At 39.4% G+C, this 22,165-nt stretch overlaps 1 protein-coding gene across 4 annotated transcripts in view; it reads left to right on the top strand.

The window, feature by feature from the left end:
- The window catches only part of zfyve16 (zinc finger, FYVE domain containing 16), an 85,832-nt gene that overhangs the window by 59,391 nt on the left and 4,276 nt on the right, over nucleotides 1-22,165 (top strand). For all 4 annotated transcript variants that reach the window (XM_059969402.1, XM_059969403.1, XM_059969400.1 and 1 more), the window contains 9 exons: nucleotides 2,553-2,708; nucleotides 3,275-3,499; nucleotides 4,780-4,862; nucleotides 7,955-8,059; nucleotides 9,101-9,251; nucleotides 10,854-10,934; nucleotides 12,190-12,352; nucleotides 13,216-13,321; nucleotides 16,797-16,973. In XM_059969402.1, coding sequence (XP_059825385.1) covers nucleotides 2,553-2,708; nucleotides 3,275-3,499; nucleotides 4,780-4,862; nucleotides 7,955-8,059; nucleotides 9,101-9,251; nucleotides 10,854-10,934; nucleotides 12,190-12,352; nucleotides 13,216-13,321; nucleotides 16,797-16,973 — 1,247 coding nt within the window. The remainder of the gene's footprint in view (nucleotides 1-2,552; nucleotides 2,709-3,274; nucleotides 3,500-4,779; nucleotides 4,863-7,954; nucleotides 8,060-9,100; nucleotides 9,252-10,853; nucleotides 10,935-12,189; nucleotides 12,353-13,215; nucleotides 13,322-16,796; nucleotides 16,974-22,165) is intronic.

The raw sequence follows: 22,165 nt of genomic DNA, 5'->3' as shown, positions 1-22,165 counted from the left end.
TCTGCACTGTGTCTCAATAAAAAGAAAATATTGTACACTCAGTGGTCACTTTATTAGGTATCTGAGTATATGTTCATAGTCTTCTGCTGCTGTAGCCCATTCACTACAAGGATCGACATGTTGTGAGTTCAGAAATGCTCTTCTGCATATTATTGTTGTACCAGTTTGACCATTCTCCTCTGACTTCTCATTAACAAGGTGTTTCCGCTGACAGAATTGCTGCTTATTAGATGTTTTGTTTTCTTCACCATTCTCTGTAAACTCTAGAGACTTGTGTGCGAAAATCCTAGGAGGGCAGCACTTTCTGAGATACTCAAACCACGCTGGCTGGCACCAGCAACCATTCTATGGTCAAAGTCACTTAAATCACATTTCTTCCCCATTCTGATGTTTGGTCCAAATAACAACTGGCTGATTAGGTATTTGCATTATCGAGCAGATGTACCCAATCAGGAGACCACTGAGCGTATTTTCCTTTGCCTTATTTGCTCTCCTGAAAATGTGTTAATCTTACTTTCAAGCAAACAGTGTTATTTAGCCCTTTTCCACCTGGCCAGTTAATTCAATACCTTCTGCTGCTATACAGATTTTTTCTCATATTCACCAGACAGACAAATACTTCATCATTTACAAAATCATTATCTTCTACTTTAAATCTAAATCACTGAGTCCTTTATTTCATGGTATGTAGCAGCCCTTGAAAACTGATTAGAAACCTATTGTAATGAGCCTTCCAATAACCAGAACAACTATTGAACAGACTGGAATTAGAATTAACTGATCAGTTGCTGCTGCTCCCTTTTAGACTTCCTAAAGATAGGTGTTTCTCTTTACCTTCTTTCTTGGTGATTCACATGGCAATGTCTTGCTGTCATAATCTTGTCGATATTAATCTGTGAAAGACCAATTTTCCTTTGCTGGTCGCCCTTAGTCAAACCTTGCTAAAGTTCTCTAACCTTTAATTCACCTGGAGTTTCAAATTGTCCAGTATTGTTTTCTCAAAAAATCGTGTCTGTTCAGCTGATATTTCCATGTACACCTTTCCCTCTTGAATGTGTGTACTCTCAAACCTGTAACTGTTTTCCTTACAACTTTTTGAATCAGCTTTCCAATCGCCCAAAAGAAAGAAGTTGCCACAGTCAAAAGAGCTTCTGTCATGATTGGTACATTTTCTGCCATTTTAGAAGACTTTAACATGGCTCATCTTTCAGTTATCACTCCTTTCCTGATGTAAAATTCTTCTTCAAAATTTTGTTTGGTTCTGTCCTGATTTCTATCTGAGGGGAGTCATGTAGATTAAAATGTTGTGGCTTGTACCTTAATAATTCAAGATGTTGTTTCCTTCAGGAAAACAGAAAAAAATTAGTATTTAAATTTGGTCACCTTTTGCCCTAACTATAGGCCTGTCACCATTTCCAATCACCAATAATGTGTTTTTAAACTCCTTTTAATACTTAACAACTTTTCCCACCTTTCTTTCATCTCTTTGGATCTTCCACTCACAGAATGACCAGCAATAATACTTGCACTAATCTCCCACTGATCCCTTGTCATTTCGAGCTTTTAAAACACCACTTGCATTTTTACCTACACCGCCTTTCAGTACAGAACATTCTGAGAGATCTTATGGCAGGCAGTGTTTCGATACACATGATTTTTCAAAGGCATTAACACTATTAAGTACAGTGGATTCCATTTAATTCGGTGATTGGTTAAACGAGACAGTCGTCAACTCATAAAGAACAAAAACTAAATCGAAAAAAATGCCAGAATTCCCTTAATTTATTTGGAATACCATGCTGCTTAGTTGGCACAAGAGACTGTTGGCAAACAAATTTCTAACTTACGTTGGTAGTGTGCACTTGCATGGCTATTAGAAACTACACTGTGCTTAGAGTAATCAGTTTTTGAATAACGTTAGATATTTGTTTTTGTGTTTAAAAAGCAGTGATTTTTGTCACTGATGGTTGGCGAGAAATAAGCAGTAAGAGAATTTGGAGTTGTCAACCACAGTTTCAAGTATTCATGCTTGGAGATGCCAAAAACGGTTGGGAAAACAAGTTAGGAATTATGAAAGTATCAACAATCATCTTGAATGTTACAAAGAAAATGAAAATTTGGAGGATGCAATTGTCTAAAATACTATATGAAGGCAATCCATTATCTCCACTAGGAGATCACTACTGGTTTTGTTCATTTACATACAGTCAAAAAGAACACGGCAGATAAATTCCTCTTATCAATAACTGCTAGGAACTAATCCACAGTTTTATAGTACTGTAGAGGTATTGGTAGTGTTCTGATGTGTATTTCATTTAACTACATAAATTGTTACTCAGTTAAACAGTAGTTTATCTTTTATTTCACTTTTAATTATTTCCATGAAATTTCGGTTAATTAGGGTAGCCACTTAATTGAGCCAAAATGCTGTGGTCCCGATGTGCCCGAATTAACTGGAATCCACTGTGTTTATTTTCCAAAAATTATTATAATTTTAATCAATATTTAAATCATGATTTTTGATATGATTTTTCTTTCTTTCATATACCTAGATGCTTCAAATAAATGCTGGTGCTTTGTATCTAATGGATTACACGGTGTAGGCCAGGCCGAAGTAGTCATTTTGTTGTCGTGTTTATCTGAAGAAAGCGCAATTCCAAAAGACATCCTTAAATTTTATATTAATCTATATCAGGATGCATCCAAAGGTATGAATTTAACATCCCATCATTGTAACTAATTAATTAAGATATACTTTAATCCTAGCAAACAGTTGGGTTTTTTTCATGTGGTCCTACCCTGAATGTTTGTTAATTTGGGTCTTAAAATGTATTTCAGTAAGTTTTAACATTACAGATAAGTAATTCTAATCTCAGTTTAAACAATCTGTTCTAGTTATTTGATTAGGTAATGAGACACAGCCTCAGAATACGACATCCCTTTAGAAAAAAGATGAGGAGTAATTTCTTTAGCCAGAGTTTGGTGAATCTGTGGAATTCATTGCCACAGACAACTGTGGAGGCCAAGTCATTGGGTATATTTAAAGTGGAGGTTGATTATTAAGGTCATTGAAGGTTATGGACAGAAAATTGGAGAATGGGATTGAGAAGGAAATTAAATCAGTTATGATGGAGTGGTGGAGCAGACTTGATGGGCCAAATGGCCTAATTCTGCTCCTTTGTCATATGATTTTAAGGCAATTTAAGTTTCTAAATCTGCTAGAATTTGATCACTTGAAAACAACTTGCTAATTGTTCTGTCTTTATTCCAACAGGAAAAACCATTGGAAATTTAGGAATGTTTTCCTTCACAGAAAGTTTTCTAGGTAGTAAAGATCATGGTGGATTCCTTTTTGTTATGCCAACATTTCAGACACTAGCAAATCTTCTGATTCCTACTAGCCCATTTTTGTTTGGAATTCTCATTCAGAAATTAGAAATACCTTGGGCAAAAGTGTTTCCCATTCGACTCATGCTAAGATTAGGAGCAGAATACAATGGTGAGTTTTAACCTGTTTGCCAGTAAAGTAAACTAATTCTGATCTAGGGTAGTTGTTTTGGGCCAAGACCCTTTATGACCGTTATTCATCTAGATGCTGCCTGACCTGCTGAGTTCTTCCAGCATTTTATGGGTGTTGCTCTGGGTTTCCAGCTATCTGCAGAATCTCGCACGTTTATAATTCTAACCTGTCTGACTAGGGACTGATGCATTATTTCTGGGATTAATTCCATTAGATTCTGCATTATTTCTGTTTATTTGAGTAAGACTTGAGTGAGATAGAAAGATGGTACAGAATTTTAACTTGCTGGGATGAGAAAATAGAATTATGAGTTACTTTGGAGTAGTGAACAGAATTAAATGTAGATTTAGCAAAATAAGACACAGTTTGCCTCTATCATTCAATAGAGTCATAGAAGAGTACAGCATAGAAACAGGCCCTTTGACCCATCTAGTCTGTGTTGAACCATTTAATCTGCCTACTCCCTTCAGCCTGCACCTGTACCATAACCCTCCATACCCCTGCCATCCATGTACCTATCCAAATTTCTCTTACACATTGAAATCGAGCTTGAGTGCACCACTTGCACTGATAGCTCATTCCACACTCTGAGTGAAGAAGTTACCCCTCATGTTTCCCTTAAACAGTTCACTTTTAATCCGTGACCTCTGATTGTAGTCCCACACAACCTCAGTGGAAAAAGACAACTTGAATTTACCCTATCGTAACTTTGTATACCTCTATTAAATCTCTTAATCTCCTTTAATAAATGTATCATTAATAAATGGGTATAATGCCCCGCAATTAAACCTTTGTCTTATAGTCTTCTGGAGGGGCTTGTGTTGCTCTACTTGGGACAAAGGATGAAGCTCCTTTGTTTGAGGTCTCTTTATGCTGCCTAACTGACCAAATTTTTCCAGTGTTTTCTTTTTTTATTTCCACCATTTGCAGTTCTTTTTTATTTTCTTGAGGATTAATGATAATAATCATATGTGATGCCAATAATTGTCATAATATTCAAGAAGGAAATGTCATGTAAAATTAAAATCTTCACAGAAAGCTTCTGTAGTATTTTACAGTGGGATATGGACCTATTTTATCTGTTGATTAGAGTACCTTTATTTAGGTTGCCGAATGTTTGTGGCTTGAAATAAATCTTTGTTTCTAATTTCAAATCTGCAAGTAATGACATGCGAGCCTTGAAGTTGCTGCTTCTAATTTGTTTCCATTTGTCCCACCCAGCAGTGGAGGTATTGATTGGTCTGTGTTTTCATTCACAGTTTATCCTTGTCCCTTAATGAGTGTTCGATTCCGTAAAGCATTCTTTGGAGATGTAGGTCATACCATCATGAATTTGCTAGCTGTAAGTATTTATAGTTTATATCTTTCTGCCATTTTTGCATGTGTTTCAATCCTACTTATTTTCCTGACACAAATGTTTAGGAGCATTCCTGCTTCTGGTATTGACAAATCCAGATTACAGCATTCAATAAGCGAATGGAAGTAAATGTGAAGGTACTTATTAAGGTAATGGAGCCATTTGTAAGTCTTGTCACAAAGAAGGTCACAGAGCACTACAGCATAGAAATAGGTCATACAGCCCATCTAGTTCATGCCAAATTATTTCTCTGCCTAGTCCCATCTACCCACACCCAGACCATAGCCCTCCATACCCCTCCCATCCATGAACCTACCCAAACTCTTAAATGTTACAAATGAATCTGCATCTGTTGGTGGCTCATTCCACATTCGCAACCTAAGTGAAGTAGTTTTTCCTTAAATGTTTCACCTTTCACCCTAAACCTATGACCTCTAGTTCTAGTCTCACCCAACCTGAGAGGGAAAAGCCTCCATGCATTCATCTGATCTGTACCCCTTGTAATTTTGTATACTTCTATCAAATCTCCTTTCATTCTTCTGAACGGAAATGGGAGTATTAGTTTAGATGTTGATAGTATGGAAGTTTTCTGAACTCAGAAGTAGATAAGTAACTTGGGTCAGATCCAAGGATGTATTTCAACATAGAAGCATAGTACAGTACAGAACAGTTTTGGCTTTTCACTCCACGAAGTTGTACCAACCTATATAAACCTACTGTACAATTAATCTGACTCTTCCCTCCTGCACAGCCACAACCCTTCATTTTTCTTACATCCCTGCACCTCTTTAAGAGTCTTTGAAATGTCTTTAATGTATCAGCGTCTACCACCACCTCCAGCATTGACACTTACCGCTCTGTGTAAAAACACCTCTGACGCATCCTCTAAGCTTTCCCCCACTCCCCTAAAATGGATGCCCTCTGGTATTAGCCATTGGTGCCTTGGGTAGAGGCTTTAGCTCTTTATCAATTACAGCTCGGTATTTTAACTCTATCGTCCCCTTAAAACTAATCAGTTTCCTGGTCTCTGTACCCCTTTGTGCAATTGGACCATGGATTTCCTCAGTTGTAGAGCCTAGTCAGTTCGAATTAGCAAAAACATCTCCTCCACAATTTCTTTCAGCACTGGAGCATCACAGAGATGTGTACTTAGCCCCCTGCTCTGCTTGTTTTACACCTATGACTGCGTGGCTAAGTACAGCTCCAGTACCATATACAAGTTTGCTAATGACATCACTGTCGTGAGTTGTATCAAAGGGGGTCATGAATCAGCATATAGGAGGGAGACTGAAAATTTAGCTGAGTGGTGTAATGACAACCTCTCACTCAAGGTCAATAAGACCAAGGAACTGATTATAAACTTTAGGAGAGGGAAACCAGTAGTTCATGAGCCAGTAATCATTGCTACATTCATTTAAAGTGTTATATTGTTATTTAATGCTATTTATACCTGCTTTTGCACAGTTTGTTTATAGTTAACAGTTCCTGATGTTTACAGTTACTGTTCTTTAGATTTGCTAAGTATGTCCACAGAAAAAAAGAATCTCAGGGTTGTATGTGGTGACATGTATGTACTCTGATAATAAATTGTACTTTGAACTATGCAACATTACCTTGCGGCTCTTGAACTCAATGCTGCACATTACCACCATTAATTGACAATTCATTATACTCCTATTGACCAATTCACTTTAATTCAGAAAATGGCTATGGACTTTCAATTTGCAGTTTAGGCATCCATTAACCAACTGAATTGAATTGATTTTATTACTTACATCCTTCAAATACATGAGGAGTAAAAATCTTTGTCTCTGTTGAAATGTGCAATTATAGTAATTTATGATAAATATGTACAACAGGATAGTCAATATAACATATAAATACACAGAAATGTTGTAAATAGAAACATCAGCATGAATTAATCAACCTGATGGCCTGGTGGAAGAAACTGTCCTAGATCCTGTTGGTCCTGGCTTTTATGCTGCGGAACCATTTCCCGGATGGTAGCAGCTGGAACAGCTTGTGGTTGGGGTGACTCAAGTCTCTAATGATCCTTTGGGCTCTTTTTATACAACTGTCTTTGTAAATGTCCTAAATAGTGGGAAGTTCACATCTACAGACGTGCTGGGCTGTCCACACCACACTCTGCAGAGTCCTGTAATTGAGGGAAGTATAGTTTCCATACCAGGCAGTGATGCACCCAGTCAGGATGCTCTCAATTGTGCCCCTATAGAAAGTTCTTAGAATTTGGGGGGCCATACCAAACAACTTCAATGGTCTGAAGTAAGAGACGTGTTGTGCCTTTTTCACCACACAGCCGGTATGTACAGACCACGTGAGATCCTTGGTGATGTTTATGCCAAGGAACTTAAAAATGTTCACCCTCTCGACTCCAGATCCATTGATGTCTGTAGGGGTTAGCCTGTCTCCATTCCTCCTGTAGTATACAACTAGCTCCTTTGTCTTTGTGACATGAGGGCGAGGTTGTTTTCTTGACACAACTATCTCAGGGTAATGACTTCTTCTCTGTAAGCTGCCTCATTATTAGTTGAGATTAGGCCAATCAATGTAGTGTCATCAGCAAATTTAATTAGCAGATTGGAGCTGTGGGTGATGACACAGTCATGGGTATACAGAAAGTAAAGGAGGGGGCTTAGTACACAGCCCTGAGGGGCTCCTGGGCTGAGAGTCAGAGGGGCAGGGGTGATGGAGCCCACTCTTACCACCTGCTGGTGATCTGACAGGAAGTCCAGGATCCAGCTACACAAGGCAGGGTGAAGGCCGAGGTCTCTGAGCTTCTTGTTGAACCTGGAGGGAACTATGGTGTTGAATGCTGAACTGTAGTCCAAGAACAGCATTCTCACATAAGCATCCCTCTTCTCCAGATGTGTACAGACAGTGCATAGAGCTATGGCTATTGCGTCATCTGTCGATTGGTTGTGTCAATAGACGAATTGTTGAAAATATTTCAAGATATTTTATGTCGCTGTGATACTTCGTATATAACCTGAAAACTTAGTTTGATTATTTCCCTGTTGAAATGCTGCCGTTTGTCCTTGGATTATTCTCCTTTGTAGGATCTTCGAAATTATCAGTATACTTTGCCGACAATTGAGGGATTGGTGCTTCATCTGGAGATGGGCAAAAGTTCAATTAAAATCCCTAAGAGGAGATACAGTGAGGTTAGTAATGAAATTAAACTGGTTACCAGGTAATGTTTTCTGTCAGAGACTCATTTATAACTGTTGTTAGGTGGAGGATGAACGTATTGAAACATGCATCAAAACATACATTGAAATGCATTGTCTATGTTAATAACCAACACAACTGAAGGGTTCTGGTGCCAACATGCATGTCCACCCTGCTCGGCAGAACAACATTGAACACAACAAAACAGACATACTAAACGACAAAGCAACACAAGCAAAACAAACCCCGTTCTGTCCTGCCAAATATGCATGTCCACAGACTTCCTGATTCCATATATACATTTGATGTTTGTGTCTTTCATCCTTTAAAATTAATAATTGCCAGCTTTGTAACTGTAAATTTAATACACAATAAAATCTCACCTAGTTTTTTTAATAATCTCATTAATTTAATCAGACTATTTTGGAACCTTAACTGTATTTGTTGTACATCTTTTTAATTTTTATTCCTTATCACTCTAAACTCTACTGATAATGAAGTAAATCATCTCATTTGTATTGGGTTAGTGCATCGATACTAATGAAAATACATACTAATCAGAATCAAGTTTAGTATCACTGGCATGTGTCATGAATTGCATACAATGTGTTGTTTTATGGCAGCAGTACATTGCAAAACATTATACCAATATAAATTACAATAAGAAATATGTGTTTGTGTGTGTATCTATAGAAATTAAATAAGCAGTGCAGAAAGAATGGAAAAAAATACTGAGGTAGTGTTTATGGTTCATTGTCCATTTATAAATCGATGGTGATGGGGAAGAAGCTCTTCTTGAGACATGGAGTACATGTTTCAGGCTCCTGTACATCCTCCTTGATAGTAGCAAAGAGAAGAGGGTATGTCCTGGGTGGTGGGGGTCCTGAGTGACAAGTGACACTTCTCTGAGGCATCTCCTTTTGAGGATGTCCTCTGTGGGTCCGGCTGGTGTCCGTGATGGAGTTGGCTGAGTTTGCATTTTTTTTTTTATTTTTTTGGCTGTCGTTTCATGATTGCCTGTTTCTGTGTCTCAGGTCATGAAAGTAGTAACCTCTTCAAATGAACATGTGGTTGCTATGGCAACAAGTTTCAGTTCAGATGCTGATTCACACCTGGTCTGCATACAAAATGAGGATAAAAATTATCAAACACATGCTAACACTGTTGCTGGGAAGACCAGAAAAGGTAACTTTGTATTTTGTTTTCTGTTTTGGTTGTGGAATTCTGCAGAATTCATTGTTGTATGACTATTCTCAACATTGGTGCTCCACAAGGGTATGTCCTCAGCCCCCTATTTCTATTCCCTGTACACTCTGTGTGGACAGATTCTGCTCTGATTTCATCTACAAGTTTGATAGCAGATGAACCAACGTAGTGGTCTATCTCAAATTATGCTGAGTCAGAGTACCAAAGGAGCGAAAGAGCTTAGTGACTTGGGGTCAAGTCAACAACCTGCCCTCAAAGTCAACAGAACAAAAGAACGGGTCATTGCCTTCAGGAAGGTTGGGGAGAGGGTGCGGTATACATTGATGGTGTTCAGGTTGAAAGGGTTGTGAGCTTCAAGTTCCTAGGACTTACCAAACAGCCTGTCCTGATCCAACCTTGTTGATGTCACGTCCAAGAAAGCTCTGTACTTCCACAGGAAGCTTAAGAAATTTGGTGTGTTCCCTAGATTCTCATCAATTTTTATCAGTACACCATTGAAAACATTCAATCTGAATGAATCTTGGCTTGATGTGGTAACTCTGCCCATGACCACAAGAAGTGGTAAGGAGTTGTGAATGCAACTCAGCACATCACGGAAACTAGCCTCCCTTCCATGGACTCTGTTACACTTCTCACTGCCTCGGAAAAGCAGCCAGCATAATCATACACCCTTCCCACTCCAGAAGTTCTCTCTTCTCCTCCACCTCCCATCGAATAGAAGATACAAAAGCCTAAAAGCACATACCACCAGGCTCAAGGGCAGCTTCTATCCTGCTGTTGGGAAAAATTGACCAATTCTTAGTGGTCAAAGACCCAAAACTCCTGAAGACCCCAGGTTACATTACTGATTATGTGTCCCATTGCACATCTGGTTAATTAAGCCAAATGGTGTTGGACCAGAGTAATAAAAGGCATAGGCCAGATCAAAATGGCAGGAACAAGTGACAGTGAATCTTCAGTAACAAGATCAAGAGGGACAATTTTCTCACTGTCCACATGATTGCACGCTAACCCTAAACTTAAAGCTGGCCCACACATCCCCATAATCCTTGGGTTTAACATCCCCACAGACCCTTACCTGGCCACCCCCACATCTCAACACTCATTCCCTACAATCCAGCATCACCCCTCCCCGCATTAATCATAAGTAATAACTCCATCGCTTTAGCAAATTCATAACCGTAAACCTTAAAATTTGGGTAAGGAGTAAGAAGATCCCAATAAAGCAAAATGTTGGACCTGGTTATTGAAGGCATGGGCCAAATCAAAGTGGCAGGGTTGCTTGACACTGAATCTCAAGTGACGAGATTAGGAAGCACAAGAGAATCCCCAGTACGATAAGATGGACTCTTGACTTCACAAGCTAACTTGTTATGCCCTTGCACCTTGTTGTCTACTTGTATTACACTTTCTCTGCTACTGTAGCACTTTATCTTATACTGTATTATGTTTTCCTTGTACTACCTCATCGCGTTGTTGTAATGAATCGATCAGTATATATGGCGTGCAAGACAAGCTCTTCATAGTACCTCAGTATGTGTGACAATAATAAACCAATTTACATTTCTTCTTGTGCTGTAGTTACAGGAGCCTCTTTTGTAGTGTTTAATGGAGCTCTGAAAACAACTTCGGGATTTATCGCTAAATCCAGTTTAGTAGAAGGTAAGAGAAAGAAAAGAATACAAAGTTGATAGCATTTCAGAACATCAGCGAATCAATTTCAGAAAAGATCATTCCTATGTAAGTTGCCATCATATTAAACTGTATTTGGTTTTTGGCTACTGCTTTTCCTGACATTAATGTCTTGGAACATAAATTGAGTAGAGGTTAACTTTACACTGACAACTTGTATAGAGGATCTGAATATAAGAAATAAAAGAAGGAAATCTTTCATTAGAAGTTTTAAAGTTTGCAAGTACTGGACAAAATTACATTTTGCCAATATTATCACAAATGCTCTCTAAGGAAATCATAGATCATTAACATGAAAATGCTTTATAAATAATGACTTAGTCTGTTAGGCAGTGGCTGTCATAAAATAAGTAATGAGATGCCCGGCTGTATCAAAAACACAGGCTGTTATTCAACCTGAACTTCCAAAATGATTTCAAGCAAATTATACGATCTAGCACATAAAAATAACAGACAAAATTTCTGCATTTTAAATAAAACTACTATTGGATTGTTGCTTGAAAGCAATTGGAAAGAATCGAGACAGGTAATTAACTCATAACACTCATTCTTTACCATGTACATGGCTATAACTGTCAGTATCTGGTTACACGTTGTTAAAATAAAGTATATTTATTATAAATGGTCCTCAAAAGTGATTTGGTTCGTCAGTCTTTCCCCTCAACAAAAACGTCATTTGCATGTTGCAAGATTAGATGGATTTACACATCTCACTAAAAATTAAATTCTTAGTTAAAGCTAATGTAATTTTTTTTCTGAGTACTGAGAATGATACAGAGAGCTACCTAGAGTAATGAAAAATATAAATGTTTTAAATGTTAACTTATTTAGGTGCTGTAAGCAGCCGATGCTGAATAAACTCAGATGCTTATGACGGTTCTGAATTTAATTTTACCTTCCCAGACTATCCCTGGGAATATTGTCAAACATGCAGTTAATTACAATATAAGGCTAATTAAACTGTGATTTATAATTGATATAAAACATTGCTAATATCTTAAAAGATTAAATCCAACAGCTGATTACTGTCCAGCAATTACTGTTACAAGAAAAATTTAAAACCATAAATTCCTCCAGAAAAGGTTTATGCTGTGTTCTATTTGTTTAAAAAGTTGCATTGTAGTTTTGGTTCAACTTCATGCTCCTAGTCTCCACTTCCTAGTCTACAGTTGAGAAATATTTATAACTTTTGTTATCTTTTAATGAGAGCAATTCAAAATTTCAGATGGACTGATGGTTCAGGTAACCCCAGAGACCATGGATGGTTTAAAGTGTGCTCTAAAAGAGAAGAGAGACTTTCAAATAATTTGTGGAAAATTGGATTCTGATGACAGAAGAGAATTTGTAAATATTCAGTGGGTCGATGATGACAAACCTGTAAATAAAGGGTATGATTTTTGATATCAATCATCCTTTGAATAGTAAAATACTCAGCCTGTAAAATATCAAAATAACATTTGATTGGTATTCTAAGAGTAACTTCACTGCATGGGAGAGGTAGAGGCCCGACTGGGTGGACATTGGTAAAGTGGTGTAACCAACCATCATTTATGCCCAGAGATTTCACACTCCTGTGCATGAACTGGAGGTTCTTGGTACCAGCCCAAATGTTAGCCCTTCATCTGAAGCTATCATGGATCAGAAATTACCAGGGGTTGGTGGAGTTGAATGAACATCTCTTTCCTTGTCCACCTAGTAATCCCTTACCATGGCAAAACTTGGAACAGAGTATGTGTTTTGAAAGTCTGGCATGGGAATGTGAATGAGGTGGCCTCCCCTGAGGAGCTGATTGTATAAATTTAGGGTTCCATTGCTGGCTGGGGATCTATCTAGAAAGTGGGAGATTGGAGGTTTGCTGTTCTGGAAGAGGCAAGTAATAAATGAGATTTATGTAGATGTCAGGTGGGCCACTATCTGTTAAACAAACTGATAAAGTGGAAAAGATAAGATGGAATTTGTACATGGTACAATATAACAAGTGAAAGTAAAGAGATAAAAGAAAAAGGCCAGCCCTTTATAGGTTAGTTACTACAAGCCCTGCTACAAAGAACATAGCCAAAATGTAACCAGAACACTAAGGGAGGTGCTGAATTTCTCCCATTCTTTGATTCAGTTAGATTTGTTTCATGTTTATTTATATACATGTGTAATTTGCAATGAGTTAATTTTTTGGACTTTTTTGCTGTAAATTTTCATGGACTCTATTTTCAATGATTATTACATTCTTAAACTGTTCCTATTTCACTTCCAGTGTTCTAAGTCCTCTTGATGGACGGTCCATGGAAAATATTCCTAGCAATAAAATCTCACAGGAAGATGAATTTGAAAACGATGGCGTTGTTGTAAAGTGCACTGAGGTCAGTTATGTTGTTTTGAACTTTGTGACAAGTTTCACTTTGAGAATACACAGTAAAGCAATCAATATCTTTTTTAAGCCTCCACTCTCAGAGCAATTGTATTATCAAATTACTAAATACTCGGAAGCATTTTGGAGTATTTTTACCCTTGAGAGAAGAAAGTCTAGATCAAGGATGTGACCACGTATTACTGTCATGTAATGTGGTTAAGGAATTTTGTAAAGCTCAATCAATTTCATAAATTTTAAGGAAATCCTCAATATTATGATGTGAATTATGATTGTTATAATTTGCATAATCAATAAGAAAAAATTGTCATTAATCTGATACTGCGCAGTCTGATAGACATTTAAACATTTAATGTGCTGTGGGGTGCTTATGATGGTCATAGAAAAGTGTAGCACAGAAACAGACCCTTCAGCCCATTTAACCCATGCTGAACCATTTAAACTGCCTACTCCCATCAACCTGCATCCGGACCATAGCTCTCCATACCCCTACCATCATGTACTTACTCTAAAATTATTAAATTGAGCTCTTGTGCACCACTTGCCATCAAATATTAAGCAATGGTTTGAGGCAAAATAAATGCCAGTGGCCGTCACAATGCAGCAATGTAGAACATCTACATCTGGACTTCAGTAAGGCCTTTGACAAGGTTCCGCACGGAAGGTTAGTTAGGAAGGTTCAATCGTTCGGGATTAATAATGAAGTAGTAAAATGGATTCAACAGTGGCTGGATGGGAGATGCCAGAGAGTAGTGGTGGATAACTGTTTGTCAGGTTGGAGGCCGGTGACTAGTGGTGCGTCTCAGGGATCTGTATTGGGTCCAATGTTTGTCATGTATATTAATGATCTGGATGATGGGGTGGTAAATTGGATTAGTAAGTATGCAGATGATACTAAGATAGGTGGCATTGTGGATAATGAAGTAGGTTTTCAAAGCTTGCAGAGAGATTTAGGCCAGTTAGAGTGGGCTGAAAGATGGCAGATGGAGTTTAATGCTGATAAGTGTGAGGTGCTACATTTTGGTAGTAGGACTAATCAAAATAGGGTATACATGGTGAATGGTAGGGCATTGAGGAATGCAGTAGAACAGAGTGATCTAGGAATAATGGTGCATAGTTCCCTGAAGGTGGAATCTCGTGTGGATAGGGTGGTGAAGAAAGCTTTTGGTATGCTGGCCTTTATAAATCAGAGCATTGAGTACAGAAGTTGGGATGTAATGTTAAAATTGCACAAGGCATTGGTGAGGCCAAATTTGACAGACAGATATAATTTATTGATCCCAAGGGAAATTGGGTTTCGTTACAGCCATACCAAGAATAGTGAAGTAATATAGCAATATAAAACCGTAAATAATTAAATAATAATAAGTTAATCATGCCAAGTGGAATTAAGTCCAGGACCAGCCTATTGGCTCGGGGTGTCTGACACTCAGAGGGAGTGAAGTATTGTGTACAGTTCTAGTCACCGAATTATAGAAAAGATGTCAACAAAATAGAGTACAGAGGAGATTTACTGGAATGTTACCTAGGTTTCAGCACCTGAGTTACAAAGAAAGTTTGAACAAGCTAGGTCTTTATTCTTTGGAGTGTAGAAGGTTGAGGGGGGACTTGATAGAGGTATTTAAAATTATGAGGGGGATAGATAGAGTTGACGTGGATAGGCTTTTTCCATTGAGAGTAGGGGAGATTCAAACAAGAGGACATGAGTTGAGAGTTGAGAGGCAAAAGTTTAGGGGTAACACGAGGGGGAACTTCTTTATTCAGAGAATGGTAGCTTGTGTGGAACAGGCTTCCAGTAGAAGTGGTAGAGGCAAGTTCGATGTTGTCATTTCAAAAAAAATTGGATAGATATATGGACAGGAAAGGAATGGAGGGCTATGGGCTGAGTGCAGGTAGGTGGGACAAGGTGAGAGTAAGCGTTCGGCATGGACTAGAAGGGCTGAGATGGCCTGTTTCTGTGCTGTAATGGTTATATGGTAAGGAGTTGTATGTTTTCCCCATGATCATGTGAATTACTCTGGCTGCTCTGGTTTCCTCCCACATTACGAAGATGTACAGGTTAATTGGTCACGTGGATGTATTTAATGGTTGGCTCTTTGGACCGGAGAGGCCCGTTACCGTGCTGTATCACTAAGTAAAATAAAAATTAAAGCTTATATTAATGTAAATACTTTGCATTTTGTCTATTAAAATCAACTCTCCATTTTAAATACAGATGACGTAGGTGAAGTAATAGTTGGCCCTCCTGTGATAAATGGATGAAAATTGTAATGGTTCTCATATAAAACTTCTTTCATGACAAGGTTAAAAATTTGCAGCAAAATATATTTAGTTAACATCTTACATGGAACATTCCAGGGTTGTGCAATTATGCCCATGCAGAGCCCTGGCTACAGAAATCTTTTCATCACTTCTTGACCATAAATGAAAGAAATGGGTCAGTAAATTTGTTGATGAAACAAGGTTGAGGCTGTTGTGGATAGCGTGGAGGGCTGTCAAAGGTTACAGTGGGACATTGATAGGGTGCAAAACTGGCTGAGAAGTTGCAGATGGAGTTTAACCCAGATAAGTGTGAGGTGGTTCATTTTGGTAGATCAAATATGATGGCAGAATATAGTATTAATAGTAAGACTCTTGGCAGTGTGGTGGAGGATCAGAGGGATCTTGGGGTCCAAGTCCATAGGACTGCGCAGGTTGACTCTGTGGTTAAGAAGGCCTTCATCAATCGTGGGATTGAGTTTAAGAGCCGAGAGGTAATGTTGCAGCTACATAGGACCCTGGCCAGACCCCACTTGGAGTACTGTGCTCAGTTCTGGTTGCCTCACTACAGGAAGGATGTGGAAGCCATAGAAAGGGTGCAGAGGAGATTTATAAGGATGATGCCTGGATTGGGGAGCATGCCTTATGAGAATAGGTTGAGTGAACTTGGCCTTTTCTCCTTGGTGCGATGGAGAATGAGAAGTGACCTGATAGAGGTGTACAAGATGATGATAGGCATTTGTCATGTGGATAGTCAGAGGCTTTTTCCCAGGGCTGAAATGACTAGCACGAGAGGGCACGGTTTTAAGGTGCTTGGAAGCAGGTACAGAGGAGATGTCAGGGGTAAGTTGTTTTTTACACAGAGAGTGGTGAGTGCAGGGAATGGGCTCCCGGTGACAGTGGTGGAGGCAGATACGATAGGGTCTTTTACAAAACTCCTGGATAGGTACATGGAACTTAGAAAAATTGAAGGCCATTGGTAACACAAGGTAATTTCTAAGGTAAGGACATGTTCAGCACAGCTTTGTGGGCTGATTGGCCTGTATTGTGCTGTAGGTTTTCTATGTTTCTAAATGAACTTCGCTGTAGTGAAACAGACAATGCCAGTGAAACTAGAAAATTTGCAAAATTCATTTTGTTCCATAATTATGTAACCCAAGTGTAGCTATCATTATTAAAATTGATGAATGCCATTCATGTTATTCCAGGTATTCTATTTGCAAAGAAATCCTGATCCACACAATACGACCATTCCTGCGGCACAGAGCCACCTGAGCAAGGAGATTGCTGCAGCTTGTTGTGCGGCTCTCTGTCCTCACCTCAGAGGCCTGAAAGAGATTGGAATAAACAAATTGAGTCTCAGGGTCTCTTTAGAAACTGACAAGGTAAACCAGACTAAAACACGTTGCAATTGTGCTTTTCTCAGAAGAAGTGTATGTTTTCAACAAGTGTGTGTGTGTGTGTAATGTAAAACATGGCTTTACTACTCACTGTAGATTCAAGGTTTCGCAGGCACATATTCATGATGCATCCTGTGGTCACCTGAGTATCAAACGAATGAGGATAATGAATAGTTTAATGCTTTGTCCACTTAGTTTTTCCTTTTAGAAAGAATACTTCCCTATTGCCTTCCTGTTCCTTGGTCCTTTATTCTTTCCCCACTTTTTATCTCATATAATTGCTCTGAGTTTCATTGAAATCTTGCATGTAGAGTAGACATGTATAATGTACGTATATGTCACCATATACATCCCTGAGATTTGTTTGCTTTCGGGCATGATTAGTAATCCAAGAACCATAATAGAATTGATGAAAGACCACATGCAACAGGGCAGTCAATGTGCAAAAGGCAACAAATTGTGCAAATACAAAAAATAAGTAATAATTATCAAGAAAATCAGATGGAATCCATCCTTGAAATTGAGTGCACTGTGTGATAGGGGCGCGAGTGAAGTTGAATGAAGTTATCCCCGCAGGTTCACGAGCCTCATGGTTGAGGTGTAGAATCTGTTCCTGAACCTGGTGGTTTAGGTGATCCGAAGCTGAGTGGAGCCAGTGAGATTGCTAGACCTGTTGTGGCGATAGGCAAATTGCAGTGGCTCTAGGTTCTTGCTTGGGCAGGAGTTGACCAGCCTCTCGCAGCACTTTGTCACCATAGAAATGAGTGCCACTGAGCAATAATTGTTGAGGCAGCTCACCCTGCTGTTCTTGGGCACTGGTATGATTGTCCCCCTTTTGAAGTAGATAGGAACCTCCAACTGCAGTAGTGAGATTGAAGATGTCCTTGAACACTCCAGCCAGTTGGTTGGCACAAGTTTTCAGAGCCCTACCAGGTACACTATCAGGGCCTGACACCTTGCACTTTGAAAAATGTTCTGATGTCAGTCTCTGAGGCAGATTTCACAGGGGACTGGATACTACAGAGATCTGCACAGGTGTAGTGGTGTAATTTTAATCTCCCATGCATAAAAAGCATTGAGATTATCTGGGAGTGAAGCATCACTGCCATTCATGATATTAGTCTGTGCTTTGTAGAAAGTAGTGGCCTAAAAGCCTTGCCAGAGCTGACATACATCCAATTCCATCTCAAACTTCAGTCCAGGTGTCAGGGATTATGAAGTGTATAAAGTTATTACTAGAGAGAAAGTTCTTGGGAAATTGAAAGGTCTGAAGGTGAATAAGTCACCTGGACCAGATGGTGTACGCCCCAGGGTTTGAAAGAGGTGGGTGATGAGATTGTGGAGCTATTAGTAATGATCTTTCAAGAATCATTAGTTTTGGGAATGGTTCCAGAAGACTGGAAAATTGTAACTGTCACTCCTCTTTTCAAGACAAGAGAGAGGCAGAAGAAAGGACCAGTTAGTCTGACCTCAGTTAATGTTGGAATCAATTATTCCAGGATGAGGTCTGAGGGTACTTGGAGGCTTTAGTCAGCTTGGTTTCCTCAAGGGAAAATCTTGCCCGACAAATCTGTTGGAATTCTTTGAACGTATAACAAGCAGGATAGACAAAGGAGAATCGATTAATCTGGTGTACTTGGATTTTCACAAGGCCTTGACAAGGTTCCACACATGAGGCTGCTTATCAAGCTATGAGCCCATGATATTACAGGAAAGATTCTAGCATGAATAAAGCAGTGGCTGATTGGCAGGAGGCAAAGAGTGGGAATAAAGGGAATCTTTTCTGATTGGCTGCAGGTGACTAGTGGTGTTCCGCAGGGGTCTGTTTTGGAACCAGTACTTTTTACATTATCTATCAATGATTTGGAATAGATGGCTTTGTTGCAAAGTTTGCAGATGATATAAAGATAGGTGGATGGATGGGTAGATTTGAGAAAGTAGAGAGACTACAGAAAGACTTAAAACAAATGAGAATGAACAAGGAAGTGGCAGATGGAATACAGTGCTGGCAAGTGTCTGGTCATGCACTATGGTAGAAGAAATGAAAGGGTTAACTGTTTTCTAAATGGAAAGAAAATATAAAGCCTGAAGTGCAAAGGGACTTGGGAGTCCTTGTGCAGGATTCCCTAAAGTTTAATTTGCAGATTGAGTCTGTGGTGAGGAAGGCAAATGCAATGTTAGCATTCATTTTCAAGAGGACTAGAATATAAAAGCGAGGGTGTAATGTTGAGACTTTATAAAGCGCTAATGAGGCCTTACTTGGAGTATTGTGAGCAGTTTTTGGCCCTTTGAAAGGAAGTGCTGAAACTGGAGGGTTCAAAGGAGGTTCATGAAAATTATTCCAGGATTGAATGGCTTGTCATATGAAAAGTGTTCGAAGGCTCTGAGCTTGCATGTACAGTTGGCCCTCCTTAACCGCGAGGGATTGGTTCCAGGACCCCTCGTGGCTGCTCAAGTCTCTTATTCAACCTGTCTTAATGCGGTGGATCTTAGGACCCAGTGGTAGAGATCTGAATCCACAGTGTTTCTGTTCACGAAAATAATCACGATCGCGATTGAAAATAAAGTGGAAATAATAAAGCGATCAGCAAGAGCTGAAACGCCATCGGTCATTGGAAAAGAGGCTACAGTCGGTCGACGATCGGAACAATTTTAATGGATAAAGTGAGAAAGGCTGTGCCTGGATGAAAGCTACAATTATTACTAAACAACGCAGTGGTTTAATTATTGGGTTTGTGATCCTCCACATCAACCTGGCACGGTGGAGAGCACAGTCGATAACGGTCTGTCACTGGATCGAACTCAGGAACTTCCCGAGCCCAGCGCTGAAACATACGTTCTTAAGTGTTTTATATGCATAGAAAGGTAAAATATATATCACATACTAAGACAAACATTTGACTACCTGACATTAAATAATACCAGATGTACCTGTTCCGACTTACTGAGTGAGAGAACTTACGATTTTTTTCGATCCCTATCCACAATAACCCATGCACATCCTCCCGTAAACTTTAAATCATCTCGAGGTTACTTATAATACCTAATACAATGTAAATGCTATGTAGAATAGTTGTTATACTGCATTGTTTAGGGAATAATGACAAGAAAAAAAGTCTGTACATGCTCAAACAACAAGTGCTGGAAGAGTACTTCTGGGTTTTCGCGATTCGCGGTTGGTTGAATTCGCGTATGCAGAATTTGCAGATAAGGAGAGCCGATTGTACTGGAATTCAGAAGAATGAGGGGTGACTTAATTAAAACCTAGTGAATAGTGAAAGGCCTTGATAGACTAGATGTAAAAAGGATGTTTCCTATGGTGGGAGAGTCTTAAGACCAGAGGACATAACCTCAGAATAGAGGGGCATCCTTTTAGAACAGAGATGAGGAGGGATTTCTTTAGCCGGAGAGTGGTGAATCTGTGGAATTATTTGCCATAGGCAGCTGTGGTGGCCAAGTCTTTATGTATATCTAAGGTTGATAAATTTTTGATCAGTCAGGGCATGTGGGATACGGGGAGAAGCAAGAGATTGGGTCTGAGAGGAAAATTGGATCGGTCATATGAAATGGCGGAGCAGACTCAATGAGCCAAATTGCCTAATTCTGCTCCTATATCTTATGGAATTGTTTTTTCACCTTTAAAATATCTTGTGTAGGTCATACCTGGACTTTTTGTATAGTTCTGGATCATTAGTCTTGAATGTCACAGATCAAGTCCTCAACAGACTATGAAATTCTTTGTTTTCAGATATTTATCCATCTCCCTCTTGAACAATGGTAACTGCAGTCCTATCCCTTACCCACCTTGGATAGTTTTGTTAACACCTTCATTCTATGTCAATTTCCTCCTCTGCTGCCATGATAAAAGTGAAATGTTTAAGGGGAGCACTGGGAACTTCTCCCCTTAGAGGGCAGTGAAAGTGTGGAACAAACTGCCAGGGGACTTGATGGGTACAGGTTCAGTTTCTATATTAAAGAGAAATTTGAATAGATTTGTGGATGGGAAGGGGTTTGGAGAGCTATGGTCTGGGTGAAGGTTGGTGAGACTAGGCAGAGTAATAGTTCAGCAATGGGCTTGATTCTGTGTTCTATAACTCTAATAGGCCACACTTAGGTTGGAGGAGCAACACCTCGTATTCCATATGGATAGCCTCCAGCCTGATGCCATGAACATCAATTACTCTACCTTCCAATAATTTCTTCCCCCTCCCCCTTTTCTCATTTTCCATTCCCTGTTCTGGTTCCCTAACAGCTTCCCTTTTTTCTATGGTCCACTGTACTCTCCTATTAGGTTCCTTCTTCAGCCTTTCTCTTCCACCCATCTCATCTCAGCTTCTTACTTCATACCTCCTCACCCACCCTCCCACCTTCTCCTGGTCTCACCTTCCACCTGCCAGCTTGTTCTCCTTCCCTTCCCCTCACTTTCTTATTTTGGCTGCTAACTCTTTCCAGTTCTGATGAAAGGTTTTGACCCAAAACGTTGACTGTTCATTCTCCTCCGTAGGTTTTGCCTAACTTGCTGAGTTCCTCCAGCACTTATTTGTTTATTTAGTGTTACAGCGCAAAAGAGGCCCTTCCAGCCCAATGAGCCACACCACCCAGCAACCAACACTACCCTAGTCACGGGACAATTTACAATGACCAATTAATGTACATCTTTGGACTGTGGGAGGAAACCAGAGAAAACACATGCGATCTCTGCATAAACTCCTTACACACCGTGCTGGAATTAAACTCTAAACTCTGATGCCCCATGCTGTAATAGTGTCATGTTTGTTGCTCAAGATTTCCAGCATCTGCAGAATCTCATGTTTATTCTGTACCTCCTGTTTTTTGATATTTCCTCCAAAAGGTAGAGAGAGGTTCTCCACACCTTCCTTGCCTGTCCTCCAAATTCCAAATACCTCTGATTCCCTTTTCCAGGGAAACAAACTGAGCTTCTCAAGCTATCCATTGCTGAAGTACCTCATCATACAGTCATAGAGAATGGAAACTGGCTCCTCGGCCCAAGTGGTCCATGTCGACCAAGGTACCAGCCATCCAAGCTAATCTCATTTGCTGACATTTGGCTCATTATCTCAAAAACCTTTTCCATTTCATGTCTCTGTCAAACTGCCTTTTACATGCAATAATTTCAGTACCTTTTAGTTAAAAGGTTGGCACACTTCTGTGCTGTG

This window comes from Hypanus sabinus, chromosome 5 (assembly GCF_030144855.1).
Source record: "Hypanus sabinus isolate sHypSab1 chromosome 5, sHypSab1.hap1, whole genome shotgun sequence".
Lineage (NCBI taxonomy): Eukaryota > Metazoa > Chordata > Chondrichthyes > Myliobatiformes > Dasyatidae > Hypanus > Hypanus sabinus.
Note: the sequence above shows the minus strand (reverse complement) of the source record. Positions and strands in the feature narration are given on the sequence as shown.